The following is a 16,508-nucleotide window of genomic DNA, read 5'->3' as shown; positions in this document are numbered from 1 at the left end:
AATGGATCCTCGATCCTGCGCGTGCAGTTTTCTTTCTTCCTCCCACAACAACAAACTTCATCAGTCTCTCTCCAAACTCTCTCTCTCTCTCCAAACTCTCTCTCTCTCTCTCTCTCTCTCTCTCTCTTTCTCTCTCTCTCACACACTACTCTCTGTTCTCCGCTGCTACCACGCGCATATCCGCTGCTTGTCTCTGCACCACAACACGCCACTCTCCTGTCCCACTTGACCTCACCTCCCAAAACCACTTCCCTTTTTTTTTTTTAAGTCCGTCGTGACAAAGAACGGGTTTATGTCAATCGAAAACCTCAAGACCTTCGGTAAGTTGCCACGCCGCCCTGCATGAAATATGATGGATGTCCTTTGCTGTCTCCTACCGCTCCAACGCATCCAGCCAGTCCCTCTCCACAACACTATCCATATGTATACCTGCAACTGGATGACAGGGCCCCTTCTATTTGTCACTAGTGCTGGAGAATCATTCCCCTCAAGAGCATCGGTGTTTTCGTGTGTGGTGGTTGTTCTGGGCCACGGCAGACTAGCGCTTTGAGAAATAGCGGGGTAGCCGTCAGCTTATTCTATAACTGGCTCAAAACAATCACACACACACACACACACACACACACATATATATATCAAGACCAGCTGAACTCAACTGAACTAACATCAACCACGTGCCTTGCCAACAGACCCCTTCGCCGAAGCTGACGAAGACACCGGCGATACAAAACAGTCTCAAAATTATATCCATATACGGATTCAGCGTATGTCACTCTCTTGTAACATCCTCTCTTGCCTGTTTTTCTGTCAACGGGTACCTATCTATCTTCCACGGTGTGGTCATGCTGACTAGTCTCAATAGAACGCAATGGTCGTAAGACTCTGACAACTGTTCAAGGTCTCCCGAAAAAGTTCGACCAAAAGAAAATCCTCAAGGTCATCAAGAAGAAGTTTGGTGTGTTTTCTTTCCTTGCATGTTTCATCGTCTTTACTGTAACGTCGTTGCTGACCATATCAAATAGCCTGCAATGGCACCATCGTCAATGACAGTGAGATGGGCGAGGTGATCCAGCTCCAGGGGGATCAGCGCAAGGATGTCCAAGAATTTTTGGTCGATAAAAAGGAAGGGCTTGAGCTCGACGCCAAAACTATAAAGGTATGTATACCCCACTTGATTCATTCCCCCCCCCCCACCTCCAACCAAAAAATTCAAAATCTCCACCTTTCGCAACAAACCATCTAACCCAATCCTCACATCTTTTTAGGTCCATGGGTTCTAAGTCAGCTCATCACGCCCGTCCCGCTTTCGTCTTCCCAGCCCACTCCAGAGGATCGAGAAGCAATGTCGTTCGTCGCCTTTGTTCGCTGACTGGGGAGTCCATTCTCGCCTGCAGAGAATGCTCTTATCCGGTATCGATTTACGGGTTGCTTCTTGCCGGTATTAGCTTTTTATGTAAACTTTTTTACCCTCTGGTTTGAGTGGTCTGGATGTAGCGGAAGCATTGTCGGCTTCACGTACCACCTGGCTGTGTGATTCTGGAAACAAACACCCGCTACATGGGAGTGGGAAGCTTTACTTGACTCTTTCCATTCGAATAAGCACGGGATGATGACGGGACGAGGCGTTGATGAGATACACCCCCATGATCCGGGAATTGTTTTTTACTTCTTCTTTACAACTCGTTTGATTGTTCTTCAAGGGTCGGATGACGTGGGAAATGCTTTCCTTTTGTGTTAAGTCGTTTTATCCGTAACTCCGAGGAATGAATAGGCAGTGGTTGATCTTATTTTTACTACTTTTTACAAAACAAATTTCCAATGGAGAAAGGGAAGCCTTGGGCCAAGCTGCTGGAGCTGACTCGTATTATTTTCTTAACTTAAGCTTGCATGGTCAGTGAGATAATACGTTTTTCTTTTCTTCGATCAGCGTTATAATGCTCTCTGTTTTGAGACTCTAGGCTCTCACTGTGGTCTGCTGATGTTATTACCTACTAGTATGCCAATGTGATTAATATCTTTGAATACGGGATTATTTTCTTGCACACTTTTTGGTTTTGCACCTGTATTCTGGCGCCTTATTCAACGTAGTCTACAAGCGAAAGGAATTCCCAACCGACCGAGAGGGATTTTAATTCAAAATATCTTCAAATATCTAATCTAGTTCATCAATTCATCGTAAAAATGCAAGAAACTCACTCTATGGGAATAAAGAAAAGAATTCAACGCATGATATCTGCTATTAAAAAGAAAGAGAGTACTTCACAATGTTTGATGTTGTATATATATTTAATATATTCTATACTATTCTGTATAATTGACTGAAGGGTTGAATTATATATGAATTTATATGGAAAGTCAAACTAAGTAACTGGGGATAAAAGAGATCTTGCAAGATTAATGAATTTTAATTAAATAAAATCATCTTCTCAGCTGATGCTTACTAAGAGCATGATTCATGTTTAATATCTCTCATATTAACCAGAACTAAGGTTTTTATATAAATCTTAAATACTACTATTTTAAACGTTACAATCATAACTAAGTGGAAATTATAAGAATAGAATTATTGAGAAGTGATTTTAAAATTTCAAAACTGTAACTATTAAGTATAAGATTCAGATTAATGATAATTATAACTTTAATAAAGTAAACCTTATAATGCGGCTTTATTAGTTAACTAACTAGTTAGTTATTATTATAAATATTATTAATACTAACTAACGTCTTGAACTAAGACACACCAACGAACTAAGACACACTACTTCTTCATGTGACATATAACTCTATTTAGTAATCTTTAATTGATTTGCTTGGTTTTTGCCATAAGGTCCCAGACGTGCAAGCGCTGTTTAAGTGTCGTACACAGACTTCGTAAGGGGAAAAGTTCCAGAAGAAAGGCTATGTTGATCCATGGATAGAATTCACTGTACAAGAGCAGTTTTTTCAGATTCTGGTAGTTTTTGTTTTCAAATCAGCATCACGTTTCATATGATCAAAAATACAGCTAATAATTTAGACTTTATATATGGAATATTATCTACAATAGCTAAAGTAGATAAGTGCTGAATATATACTGAGATATAAATGTATAGAATTAAAACTGCTCTTTTTTAATTTATTCATTAAATTAAACTTCTATATTATGAAAAAATATATAAATAATATAATGAATTAAAGCTCTTATAATTTAAAATTTATAAGCAAATGATTATAATCAATATAGATAGTATATTAGATTAAGTTTTATTCTTATATATTATTTTTAAAGATCAAAATTTTTTCAAAAATTTAATTAAATAGATTCATTAAATAATTAAAATTAAATAGTTATTAACAATTAGTTAAATTATAAAATAAAATTAAAATAACTCATGAATTTATTTACTTTAGTAAGAATAAATTATTTTATTTTTATTTTAAATAAGTAAAATAATTATTTTATATTTAAATTTAATTGAATTTTCAGTCAGAATAATATTCTATATTTTTTTAATTTTTAGATATTGATATTTTATAGTTTAAGATATAAGATTTAATTAAATAGTAAAATATAACTTAAATTTAATATAATTAAAAAGTTTAATTTTTGAATATTTATTTTACTATATATAGAAGTTTTAAAACTTAATTATTTAAAAAAAACTTTATTATTAATAATATAATTATTAATAACTTAATTAAGTTATTTAAAAATGTAGTATTCAACTTAAAATATTTAATTTTTTACTTAAAAAATTTAATAGTTTTTAATTACTTTAAATATGAGTTAATTAATCTTATCATATATAAAAGTAATTTCAGAATATATATGCTATGATAAGAGAAGAAGGAAAAATATATCAAATATTAATCATTAAATTCAATGTAAAGAGAATTGAATAAGAAAAATCTGTAGAGTTTGCTATTTCATCTGCTAGGCTCATTAAACAAACTGTGATTTAAACTCTCATATCTTATCAGCAAAGTTTAGGTCAATGCTTGCTCATAAGCATCATAAGATGCAACTAGTTATTGCAATTTAAATATAATAAGCTGGTTTGAAACCTGAGTGTATTAATTGATTCCATTTCATTATCTACTGCTGAGTGTGAGATAATTTTAGGTTAAGATCTAGTTAACTTAGAATGTTTTGAATTGATCTTTTGATCAGTTGGAAATCTCGGGAGGGACGTTTGATTCATGAGAAACTGGCCAGCTTAGCCAATCTGCTTCGGCCTAATCTGGGTGTTGGTCACGTGATAGGACCGTGGTGGATTATGTCATTATTTTATTGTTTCGTCAAGTTGAAAGGAGGAGAATTATCTTTGAAAATGGAAGAATATAAATATTTTTCTTTTTATTGCAGACGTACGAGGAAAGGGGCAAAGGAGAGTATCAATAACAGTATGTATATGATATGTATATGAAACCGTTCCAGTCCTCCAGTTCAAGCTTTTTTCTTCACAGTAAGAGAAGAACATGAGGATGATATTTGAAGGATATCAGCGAGGGGAAAAATTCATTTGTCTATCGTCCATGTTTATAATCTAAGTCTGCTGTCTAATAATGTATGAATGTTCTATGTCGTCTCTGCATTGCATGACCAACAAATAAGTCTTTAACAACAATGAGAAAGCCCCTGAAAGCCGGAACCAGAGAAGAAGGGTGGAAAATATAAGCAAAAGGGGAAAGGAAACACCCCGAATGCAACTCAAGCCTTCACGCAACAATCCCCTCAACCAACTCCCCAATCCTCATATCCCGAACCCGGCCCTCTTTCTCATTCCCCGACCCCATCCCAACAGCCCTGACCAGCATCTCCTCCATAGCAATACAAGCTCTCTCCGCCTCCTCCCTACTTAGCCAGGTCATCAAACGTAAACTTGAACCTGTGTCCACCACTGGCCATCTTCGCAACTTCCATTTCAAGCGCATACGGCTGTGGCATGGTCACCTGCGACTCCGCCATGACGATCCACTTTAGGGAAAAGGCCAGATGTTGAAATGGCAGATCGAATCTCATGTGGAGCCTTGAAGATGGTCTTTCCACATTCGTATCTTTGACGTTTTCTTCGCGCATGCGATCCGTCTTCCCTTTGAGATTTGGGAACTTGAGAATGTCTCCTACAGATATTAGGTGTCCATCCTTGTGAAGGTGGCTGACGATATTAATGGCAGCAATATAGTCACCCCCTAGGCTTAGAAAGTTTGCCTCGAGACCATATGTATCAGTAGAAATGTGTAAGATAGCGGCCCATGCTGCTTGCAAAGACTTTTGTTTCTCTGTACTAGCGGGGACAATGTATTGGGGCCCAGAGGCAGCTATTCCGTCAAATGAGTATTCCGCAAGATTCTGGAGGCTCAACGACTCAGAGATTATCTTCAAATGCTTTCTGTTTTTCCCAGATGGCATTCGTGGCATCGAGCCTAAAGGAAGAACGGCCTTGGGAATCATATATGGGAGTAAGCTGGTAAGACCCTCTCTTAGTCGGAGGACTTGTTCGGAATAGTCTTTCAAAGTCAGGACTCCATCTTGAGAGGAAGGTTGAAATACCACGAAGGAAACTAGGTGAGCCTTGGTTCCGCAGTTCCCGACAATGACACAGCATTCCTTCATTTCGTCAGTCTTGAGCATAGCATGTTCGATCTCCCCAAGTTCGATTCGGTGTCCATTAATTTTAACTTGGTCATCTTTTCGGCCCATATACTCAATTTCTTTGCCCGGCAGGAAGCAAACCAGATCGCCTGTGCGATAGATTCGACGATTGCCCTTGAGGTCAAGTTGCACTAATGCCTTCTCTGTAATTTCTGGCCTCTTCAGGTAACCCACCGCTAGCTGTGGCCCAAGAAATGCAAAGTTCTCCAACAGCACCGTACGGGACAGGTTTTTACCGGTGGCTTGAAGGATGGCCGGGAAGGCGGAAGGAAGAGCTTTGCCAATGTTCCTCCCCGAGAGGCCAGAGAAACACCTTTTTAGGGTGACCATAACAGATGTTTCTGTTGGCCCATAGACATTGTTGAGTTGTATACGGTCAGCCCATATATCCACAATCTCCTGTGTAACTGGCTCTCCCCCAACTGAAAAAGACTCAGGTAATGGGACATCATCAGGTTTGAGAAGACGAGCCACGGTTGGCGTCAAAAACATGTGCTCGACCTGAATTTCGTTGATGACTTCAGCCAAATCATTCACAAGTCGATCCGCCTGGGCTAAGCCTAGGGTAGCACCTCTATGCAAGGGTAGAAAAATGTCATAGATAGATGCGTCAAAAACGTAATTCGAAAGGAACAGGGTTTTGAAGTTGCCGTTCTCTTTCCCTTCCGACTCGAGCAGGGATTTGATGACCGCAGAGCAGGATCCGTGAGTGACCACAACTGCCTTCTAAACGTCTGTGCTTCCCAACGTACAGATGAGATATCAACATCTTCTGGGTGAACAACATCTGGCTTCAATGCAGAGTGATCCCCTAGGTTAACTTCATCCAAAATATAGAGCTTGATTTTTCTGCTGGAAAATATTCACTGTATTTTGTTTCCGTGAGTGCTATTTTGGCGTTAGTTTCGAGTGCCACGAATAGATTCCTATCCAGAGGGTTCTCAGGACTGAGGGGAAGGCAAGCTGCTCCAAGCTTTAGGAGAGAGAGGATTGAAATTATGGTTAGGGGGGATTTGTCTAATAACAGGGGTATAATGTCGCCCTTGGAAATGCCAATTGTAGATAGAAAATTGGCCATTTGATTGGATCTTTCATCTAGCCGTTGGTAGTTGATAAACTCTTTTTGTTTCAAATTGCACTGCAATTTTCGAGGGATGTCGTTGTGCCATCAACTCAAACTGACCATGAAGCGTCCGAGCGTTGGGTTGTGGAGCAAATTCAGCCAAAAGGAAATCTGCTTCCCTCTCACTGACGAGTTCAAAGGGACTGTACTGGCAAGTTGGGATTTTCTACAGCATATTCGATTGTGCGAGCGAATTGGTCGAGGAGAAACTCAAGACGGGCCCTTACCACGCGAGATGAGAGACGAAGTTCTATTCCTGAAGTTGTCTCCTCAATATTGCGAGTCGTGAATTCCGTTTGCCAGACAGGGCAAGACCCCAGAGCTGAAAAATTTGCTTTGTATTCTCGGAGGTATCTGCCTCCTTCACAGCAATGTTAACCATGTTGTCGAATAGTTCAGAGCCTTGGTGGCCACCAGCGTTAATGGACCTTTTAAGCCCATATTGGGAATATCGAACAATGTCCCATAGGGAATGGTTCACTGTTTTGATAACCTGCTGCAAGGGACGGCCCTGTTCGATGGTAATAAGCTGCGGTACTAGTGTGAGACTGGGACCCTCCATTGCCTCGATCCCATCCACTGGGGTAACCCTTCCAGACAGTGTAGTGGCCATAACCACTGAGGATAGACCGGTGTGATGGGAGAAAATGATACCCCATGCGGCATAGAAAATGGAGCTAGGAGTTGTATTGATTTCCATTATTTACCAGAAGTGCGTATATTAGATATGCTGCAACCGAAGTTCCCGCAGGGCTAACTTCTGTCAAAGTATCATCCACAGCCACATCCATTGACAAGAGCGCTTCTATGGCAATGCTTTTTTCGAAATAGTGTTTGTATCTGTCGTGGACGACCACAACCGCACGACAATGGCGGGTTCGCGAAACAGCCCCAGAATTAGGATGGCAGCGATGATGCAAATTGTAGCATGAGAATTTTTTATATGTGGGATTCCGCATGGTCGAACAACGGAACTGGGGTTCTTCCCATGGTTCCATATGCCATTTGCTGCCTGTTTTCCCACGTTGGACGATGTTCTTTGACTCGTTGCAACAACAACAACAACCAACTTGTGGAAATTTATGCGTCTACGCTGTCATGTGACCTGCCACCCCCCTAAAGTAATATTTTCGGGATTCTTTGGCATCAAGCCTCAGGCTTCGCAGTCTGTTCTTCTTGTGCATCTTCAGCCCTCTGGCATTCTCTGATGCTCTCCATCCTGCTCTCCATCTGTAGTGTATCTTGTTCATTCCGGAAAGTGGAATATCTACGTCTATTCCCTTCCAAACTCCTTACGTTGTTCTATATTGTTGTACCCAATAACTCACCCCTGGATACACTCTTCCCCCCCTTTTTCCATCTAGAGGTGTGTGGAATAGCGAGAGAATGGCCCAAAGGCCAGCTTTCCAAGAGTCCTCCTCAGACCCACCTTGTGAATTCAGTTCATCTAGTTAGCATCCCGCTAACACAGTGCAGCCCCAAACAAGTGCTTGTCCGTTTTCTGGCGGCACCCATCAACCCTCTTGACATCGCCGTAATACAAGGGAAATACCCTTTAAAGCTCAAAATAGTGTTACACCGGGGGTCTGGAGAAACTTTGCAGATTCCTGGTTCGGATGGCGCCGCCCCAGTCCTTGACTGACATTAGCCCTGGAGACATTGTCATTCTCAACCACCACGGTCGAGGCACATTCCGAACGCATGCAGTTCTTGAGCAAGACGACCTGCTGAAAAATGCCTCATGATATTGACGTTCTATATTTTGCGCATGGGAGTTAGTCCTGCCTATTTGCAGCCGAAGGATTACGATCCACTGTCCCCAGGCGACTGGGTCATACAAACCCCAGCGACTGGGACAATCGCCCATTTTGTTTGCCAGTTTGCCCGGCTGTTTGGTGCCAAAGTTATCTGTGTGATTCGAAATCGATCATAAACCCACAGATCTGGAACGAGTAAAACGCTCCCGGAATACTTTTGGTGCCAGTCTAGTATTGAGTGAAGAGGAACTGGACTCCACTTCTGAACGCGAAGAAAAACGAATTTCCCTGGCGCTTGATTCGGTATTCAAAAAAGAACGCCCGAACAGCAAGCGGCACTTCTCATCTGGTTTACCGAGCTGGTATGTGAAGGGCTTTTGAAACTACGGGCGCTTGAATATGTCCGATAGAGTGCAGGCGATTAAAGACTTGGAAGCGAAACTGCAGGGAGAAATCGGGGAAATCAAGAAAACACACAACCCCGAGTTGGGCCAAAAGAAGAAAGTTCTGGTGTTTGAGGAGTAGGTTGCTCAGGAGGGAATAAGGGCAGTTTACTTGCCACGTTAATTTTCTGAGGGGGGTTTCTATTTACGATCTAATATGTCCGATTGTCACACGTCCTTTACCTCCCATTTCTAAGGGATGCAGGTTTAGGTGCTATTTCGGGAATCAACCACAACCACAATCAATATGAGAGAATTAATGAGAATTTGGATGCCAAAATTTTAGAAAGCCATTAATTGGATATGCAGATGGTTCCATGTGTCGTGGGTCAACGTGCAGACGGACGCTCCAGTGAAAGTAAAAAGCCTCTGGCCCCGCTGATGTTAATTTTTTGGCAGAGTGTTATAGCTTATTGGGACAACAGGCTAGAATAATATTCCAAGACAAGGAATATAACCCAACGGCTATGTGGTAAAGACGCTTCCTGGCACCTCGTGCTACCGGGGAAAAAAAAAAGCCTAGGCCATTATTTCTCCAACCGACCCGATGCAAAACTCCGCCGCCCTGAGATGTTCTCCCGGATCGACATTTCCTGACACCAACCTTACAGGGTTGCATTTTCTGCTGAGCCAGGCATCAGAAATCACAAGAAGCAGGAAAGAAACCCAAACCTGTCTAGGCCCCACAAGGCCCAGAAACTTATGGCCTCAGCTTTCTCCCCGTCCGACCCCTCCCCCCCACCTCGTGGGGAAGATCTGGGGCTCAATCCGTCCCGCCCACCCAAGCACTATTCCACTGGGCCGTGGGTGCCGCCCGTCCAAGCGCACCGAGTATTGCTATCAGGATAGAATATATCTGTCTTGAAACGCGCAAGTTACACACGCCCATCGTAGATCCCGCTGAAGAAAATTTCTGCCACAACCCAGGCACCCCCCAGTCGATTCGGGTCCGGCAAATCTTAAGGAAATTATAGTTAAGCTTTAACTAATTGGCGCTAAAAATTATAATCAGCCAGCGACAAATTGCCAAAATCAAAAAAAGCTTGTCTCAAGGTTTAACTCCGCTTTTAGTCTCATTCATCATGTCATGGCTGTTCGGTAACGAACTACTTCATCCACAATGATGCAATTCGAGCAGTTTTGTCTGTATTTGTCAGCTTTCTTTCTTTCTTTCTTAGAGCTGATGCTTGGGAATGATGAATTTTCTTCTGTCATCTCTTAAACCGTTCTTGTAACTAAAGGCATGGAAAACAAACCCCAACGTGTTGGAAGTTGTATCAGTTGGTATACTGAGTGTATGCACAGCACAGCACTACCTGACGAGTCAGACATGGGCGGGGATCTTTCAGAGTTCTAGAAGACATGAAGAGAAAAGCAAATATGCCGTAGCTGGAATATCCAGTTACACATACCGTCGGTAGCTGGGGTTGGAAAAGCAGAGCCGAGCACGTATTAACCCGTTTCCCCTCCTGGCCTGGTATTCATTCCGTTGTATAAAATAATCCCTGAGAGCTCGTTTATCTTACTAATTCATGCATTATTATTAATTCATCTGCTTCCCATGTTGGTTTGGTTGTTGGTTCCTTCATTTCACTATGTAGATCGCTGGACATGCCAGAGATACCCAAGAGATCCACCGAAACTTATCCACAATTTACCCTATCCCTTTCATATTAGTCCACAGATTGAGCGGACGCTGACTCTACTCTTTTCTTCCTCACATACAATAACTCTCCCCCAACAGGAAGTTAAACGGCCACGGCTCGGCTATACCAAATGGCTGGAGACAGCAATGGCCGAGATACCACTTCCTCGAGCTCATCCAGTAGAAGCGAGGTCAGCATCACTAAAAGTGCAATGGCACCCATTCCAAACGACGTGCAATCCCATGGGAACCATGGGGATGGTGATGTTGAGGGGCAGAATGTGACAGAGCCCTCGATTGGAGACAAATCCTCGGCGCCAAATAAGCTTCCACCACCACCACCACCAAATGGCGGCTTCAAAGCTTGGTTACAGGTTCTGGGCGCTTTCTTTCTATTTTTCAACTCATGGTGAGTGATTTGCCCCTTTGAGACGTGGTGATTGGGGATAATTTGGCGTATGCCGTATGCCATGGGATGAAAAAGGGGCGAGGGGATATGCGGCTACAACTGACCATTTCGTAGGGGAATCATCAATACCTTCGGCGTATATCAAACTTATTACAAAACAACATACATACCACAGCAATCCCCATCAGCTATTTCCTGGATCGGGACAACCGAAGGGTTTCTCCTCTTCCTCGTTGGTGTTATCGCGGGCCCCATTTTTGACAAGGGGTATCTGCGCTTTCTCATCGTCACGGGCAGCTTTTGCGTCGTCTTCGGCCTGATGATGACTTCTCTGAGCACTGAGTATTATCAGCTCTTCTTGGCACAGGGTGTCCTTGTCGGGATCGGCTGTGCGTTTTTGTTTGTGCCCAGTGTAGCCATTGTGGCAACGTACTTTACAACGAAGCGCGCGTTGGCAAGCGGTATCACGGCCTCTGGAGGAAGTCTCGGTGAGTTTTTGTGCGAGGAGAGGCCCCCTCATATCATCTATGGGTTCGCCGAAGCTGACTGATATTAGGAGCGGTGATTTATCCGATTTTATTTCGCAAACTCATTGACAAACTCGGGTTTGGTTGGACCACGCGAATCATCGCATTCATAGCACTTGGGTGTTTGATTGTATCCATCGCCATCCTGAGGTCCCGGCTACCACCCCCTCCCAAAACTCAAAAACTCCTTGATATATCTGCCGTGCGCGACATCCCATATCTAGTCCTTAGCTTCGGCATATTCTTCGTCTTCGTTGGCCTTTACTTCCCCTTCTTTTACGTCCCAACGGACCTAAAGGTAAGGCTGCATGCCAGTGACGACCTAGCTTTTTCCATGATAGCCATTCTCAACGCTGGTTCCATCTTCGGTCGGATCATCCCCGGTCTCCTGGCGGATCGTTTTGGTGCCTTGAATGTAATGATTCCCTGTTCATTCGCTTGTGCTGTTCTTCTGTTTGCTTGGATGGGAATTCACTCGATCGCGGGCTCTATTGTTTTCTCCTGTCTGTATGGGGTTTTCTCCGGCGCCCTTGTCTCTCTCCCACCAACTGTTATTGTGTCTCTTAGCCCTGATCTATCCCTCGTGGGAACACGCATGGGTATGTGTTTTTGGTTCGCAGGCTTGGGACTGTTGATTGGCAACCCGATCGCAGGCGCACTTCTTGATATTTACTCTAGTGTGTTTTGGAAGGCGCAGTTATTTGTTGCCGTGTTGTTGATTACCGGGACGGCATTCCTGGCTTGGGTAAGAATCATGGTCGCGAAGGAAAAGGGTTGGAAAATATAGACCCGGAACAGGGTGGACAGTTCTGGATAATGTTATGGGTCGGGCTGACTGTGGCTTTTTGGGGCTGGCGTTATGTTTACCGTTATGACTGTATAATTATTGTAGACATTTCCTTGGAGAAGAGGGACCCAAGTTAGAGGATGGCCTCATTCATGTTTGAGAGTTTGGAAATTTTGCTAGATAATAGATTTAATGACTACTTTCTCCTTATATCACTTCTTATGCTTTTGCTTGATAGTCTAGTCATAACAGAGGAGTTCAGGGGCCATTGGTGGATGAAAGAGTGCGAACCGACAAAGCCAACGTATGCAGACATACTGAAAATTGGCATGGGTAGAAAATAAGGCACAAATGAATTGTTCACGAAGTGATTTGCTGCATCTATTTAGGAAACCACCCAAAAAGTGTGAGAAACCAACGATAACGTAGAATTATCGGAACTGGAACAAAGCCAACAGCATATGTAGCCAACGTGTGCTGGTGCATGTGCGTGCCACCCATGCAGAGAGCGCTCCAATCAGTTCTGCTGCAAATGTTAGAATATAAATATTAATTTATTGTGGGAAACAGGGAGTTCCTACCCTGTATTCAGCAATTATTTCCGTGCCAATTTCCAATGCCTTTTTACCCATAACGAATAAGGGGACTTCAGGCTCATTCTCACGTGTGAGGTGCAGCTGTAGAAGCAAAGAGCACATACTGATAAAGCTTGCAATTGAGAAGACGTAGATTGTAGCAAATGTTTCTTTCTTAACATTAATTTGGCGCTGGGTGATGTGGTAGACAAAAGAGAGGACCTGTTTCGGGAATGAGAGAGATCTATTACCAACTGGGGCAGACGCATGCATAAATTCAAGGAACACGAACCGATGCGATTGATATCCATGCCGGAAGCAGGAGGCGGGGATCCGAGGATGCCCCTGATAGGTAGAGAATCCATGAAGTGAGGTAGGCAAGAAGACCATTTGTAGCCAAAAGTCGAATCACAACAGCAGGAGGTGCATAATTAAGAAGCCTAGTTTCCCGGGTCAATCCCAGAGATTTGTTATTTTACTTGCTCGTTTGTTCCTGGTTGTCAGGTAAAGACCCAGCTCACCATCTAGACATCATACAATCCGTGAAGAAGTAGAACAAATATGCCGATGCTGAACACTGTAATTCAGAAATAAATTAGCATTGTGGATCCATTTTGATCTGTGTCATCCTGTTGATTTTCATGATGACATCCAACGAGAATTGGAGCAGCAGATAGCGGAGGATTTACCCAGATAATGGCCAATGCCACTTCTATAACTCTGAACCTCCTCTCCACATCCCAATCGCCCGAAGTGCTCATCACAATAGCTGCTGTCCATCCCTCATGCCAAAACTGGGGCCTGATACGCAGAAGCTCTGCCAGGAACATGAATGCACATCGTAGCCCCCACCATGCTGCGGGTAGGACGCTGAGACCCCGACAGAATAACAAGGGGATATACCAGCGGCGATCAACGCCCAATATTACAGCGACTCGAGGATGGAGGGCCGAAACCACATCGCAGGATGTGTCGCAGGATGTGGAGGTGGAGGTATCGGATGATGGGAACGGTGACGGGGGGACCACGGTGAATGGAGGGGGGGAGGGAATTGAGGAGGAAAACGAGGGTGGAGGATCGAGAGGATCGACTGGAGCCACTGGGTGCTCGCGATCTGGTCTTAAGGAATTGCGGAATCGAGGCTGAGATTGTGGACGGAGAGCATGATTGGGAGGGGGAGGGAGTAGTTTGCGGTCGAGGGAGGAAGCCAGTCTCGAGTCAACGACTGTCGCAGCCGTGAGCACAAAGAAAAGATAGATAGGGATAGACGGATTGGAAATAGACACAAACGGGCGGGTATTTTGCGGACAATTGGTAGGAATTGTTCCTGTACGAATGAGCGGGATTGCAGGAGAGGTTGTAGGTTGTTGACAAAGGGGAGAGAGATTGTGGCTTAGAATGAGAAGCAGAGTTAATTAGAAATAGTCCGGGCATGATTGGAGATCTGCCTAAGCGCTTAATGACGCTTCGTTAAGACTTGCGCCTATATTATGGGGGTGGATAGGCACCAGATGCCCCCTCGTTTAGAGGCCTGTCGTAGGGCAACACGCCTAACCAGTCTCTGGAACTCGGCCGGGAGACGCCCGCACCCAATGGATGAACTTGATTTTGGTTCTTCGAGAGAGATTTCAAAAATTACCTGCCAAAAGAGCGGAAACCAAATAACCTAAAAACCCGTCTGCAAACTTGAGAAAGAAAAGTCTTCATTTCGGAGCCCAAATTGATATGTCCAGGTTAATTAGTTACTTGGATGTCGCCTTTCCGCACTGCATATAACTGTGATCTGGGTAGTTACGTTATGTTGGCTTGAATATCGTGGCGAATCAATATCAATCCGAAGTCACGAAACTAAAACAATGAACACCGGTTCCGTTAACTATATTTCACTCATGATATGTTATGATCCTTGTTCCAGGGTGGCTTGACCAAGTCCATGATCCTGGCGAGAACATGATGGATGCATTGATAAAAAGCTCTCTCTGTTCAACCATCAGTTGCTCAACGGTAACTAACGACTAAGCTAGCAGCCCGATATCTAGTGCAGCATATCAAAAGTGTTACGGCCATGTTGTCGTTGAGAAAAAGGTGATAACCTGTCTTGTTTTATCGACTTGTATATGCCAATCCCAGCCGAAATAATTCAAGGCTACCCCCGATGGGGTCAGGTTCGAATGGAAGAAACTACAAGGAAAGACAGACACTCTGTGGGATCAATGAATCAATCCTCTACCTTCTGGCCCTGTCAATAACTAGTTGACCAGGGTCCCAGCATGATTTTTCAGGGGCATCCTTTTGGAGCGATATTAGCAAAAGGCAGAAGTCCTGGCAAGAAGAAGTCAAAAAGAGTCTTTTCGGTGTATGATCTAAATAGCCAACCCTCCTTGCCAAAGCTATCGGGCTGGGGAACATCCTCTACGTCGTGTTTGACCACTCCCAATCGCATGCCTGTTATCCGCTGGGATATTCATCTAGCGTTCGGAGGCCTCGATCAAGGAGACACTTGACTTTGGTTTGCTTATTGACATCGACTCTCTGACCATGGAATTCACGCATCTATCACAACTCACCAAGGATCCAAAGTGGTATGTATGATGCCGTGCACCGCATCATGGAAGTGTTCGATAGGTATTATAATGAGATAAGACTTCCAGGTGTGTGAGATGTCTAAACGTAGAACTTTAAATAACTTCTCGACACCTGCATGCTAGGCATGATGTCCGACTCGTTTTACGAGTACCTGCCCTATGATGCACGCCCTGCTAGGTGGCGTGGATGAGAAGCATGAGAGATTGCATAGGAAGTCCATGCCAGACCGACGATATGCTGCATCCAGAAGACATCGAGAGTGTCTTCATCCTTTATTGCATCACTGGCTGGATGAACTTGCTCAATACAGCCTGGGAGATGTTCACAGCTATTTGAGGAGATGACATAACCTCGTATGGGAATGGGGGTCTGGAAGATGTCGCCGTTTCCAGAGCAACGGCTGCGGGGGACTTGTCAGATCGCATGGAAAGCTTCTGGCTGGCAGACACCTGGCCCATGTTTATTCGACATTTAGTACCCTGGTTTGATTAGTTCGGATGGGTGTGTGCAGAACTCAGAGGCCCATCCATTCCGGAGGATGAGATGATGTGCTGCTTGTCTTCTGAATATGTCATATTTATGAACAATAGCTCCTTTCCCAACTCTTCTCCCTATCTGTGTATTTACAATTATTTTCTTCGTGTTTGCCACTTATTGATGTTCTAGTTTTCCCCCTTCATTGTAGATTGGCGAAAATATGCCCAGAGAAACAAATGTCATGGCCACTGACTGGGAAATACATTATTCCCATTCCCATTCAATTCTCCGCTAGATAAGAAAGTTCAAAAACAAACGAGCTCCTTCACTGCCCTCCACATGATTTATTCTCAGTAATTCTCATAAGATATTCTGCTGTTCAGACGGAGAATCGATTCCCTTTCGGGTGATCCATAAGTGATGCAGAATTTGCTGCCATGTTATAGGTATCAGAATATGGCGAAGACCATATGGTCATGGCATCTTCTTGCCTCAATCGACGTTTTGAGAGTTGTTGAAAGCGAAACAAAGTTAAGTGATATTA

At 43.6% G+C, this 16,508-nt stretch overlaps 5 protein-coding genes across 5 annotated transcripts; 2 read left to right on the top strand and 3 right to left on the bottom strand.

Annotated features, from left to right (window-relative positions):
• Positions 1–292: 292 nt before the first annotated feature.
• Positions 293–1,369, top strand: PADG_06110 (translation initiation factor SUI1; the record flags this gene model as incomplete). The annotated part of the gene is made up of 5 exons (XM_010763047.1): positions 293–320; positions 690–764; positions 863–955; positions 1,023–1,156; positions 1,286–1,369. The coding sequence occupies 5 exons, from the start codon at positions 293–295 to the stop codon at positions 1,367–1,369; spliced, it is 414 nt and encodes a 137-aa protein (XP_010761349.1).
• A 3,465-nt stretch (positions 1,370–4,834) lies between these two features.
• On the bottom strand, positions 4,835–6,713 carry PADG_12037 (uncharacterized protein; the record flags this gene model as incomplete). The annotated part of the gene is made up of 2 exons (XM_010763323.1): positions 4,835–6,354; positions 6,503–6,713. The coding sequence occupies 2 exons, from the start codon at positions 6,711–6,713 to the stop codon at positions 4,835–4,837; spliced, it is 1,731 nt and encodes a 576-aa protein (XP_010761625.1).
• Positions 6,714–7,008: 295 nt separating this feature from the next.
• PADG_12036 (uncharacterized protein) lies at positions 7,009–7,458 on the bottom strand (the record flags this gene model as incomplete). The annotated part of the gene is made up of 1 exon (XM_010763322.1): positions 7,009–7,458. One exon carries the CDS (start codon positions 7,456–7,458, stop codon positions 7,009–7,011), a length of 450 nt encoding a protein of 149 aa, XP_010761624.1.
• A 3,276-nt stretch (positions 7,459–10,734) lies between these two features.
• PADG_06107 (uncharacterized protein) lies at positions 10,735–12,326 on the top strand (the record flags this gene model as incomplete). The annotated part of the gene is made up of 3 exons (XM_010763046.1): positions 10,735–11,012; positions 11,127–11,500; positions 11,569–12,326. 3 exons carry the CDS (start codon positions 10,735–10,737, stop codon positions 12,324–12,326), a joined length of 1,410 nt encoding a protein of 469 aa, XP_010761348.1.
• Positions 12,327–12,843: 517 nt separating this feature from the next.
• Positions 12,844–15,945, bottom strand: PADG_06106 (uncharacterized protein; the record flags this gene model as incomplete). Its single annotated transcript, XM_010763232.1, has 11 exons — positions 12,844–12,852; positions 12,908–13,123; positions 13,194–13,341; positions 13,423–13,478; positions 13,591–14,126; positions 14,211–14,293; positions 14,410–14,567; positions 14,648–14,684; positions 14,963–15,047; positions 15,160–15,190; positions 15,796–15,945. 11 exons carry the CDS (start codon positions 15,943–15,945, stop codon positions 12,844–12,846), a joined length of 1,509 nt encoding a protein of 502 aa, XP_010761534.1.
• Between the last annotated feature and the right edge of the window lie 563 nt (positions 15,946–16,508).

Source organism: Paracoccidioides brasiliensis, assembly GCF_000150735.1.
Source record: "Paracoccidioides brasiliensis Pb18 unplaced genomic scaffold supercont2.7, whole genome shotgun sequence".
In the NCBI taxonomy this organism is placed as follows: domain Eukaryota; kingdom Fungi; phylum Ascomycota; class Eurotiomycetes; order Onygenales; family Ajellomycetaceae; genus Paracoccidioides; species Paracoccidioides brasiliensis.
The sequence above is the reverse complement of the archived record's forward strand: the minus strand, read 5'-3'. Positions and strand labels throughout refer to the sequence as shown.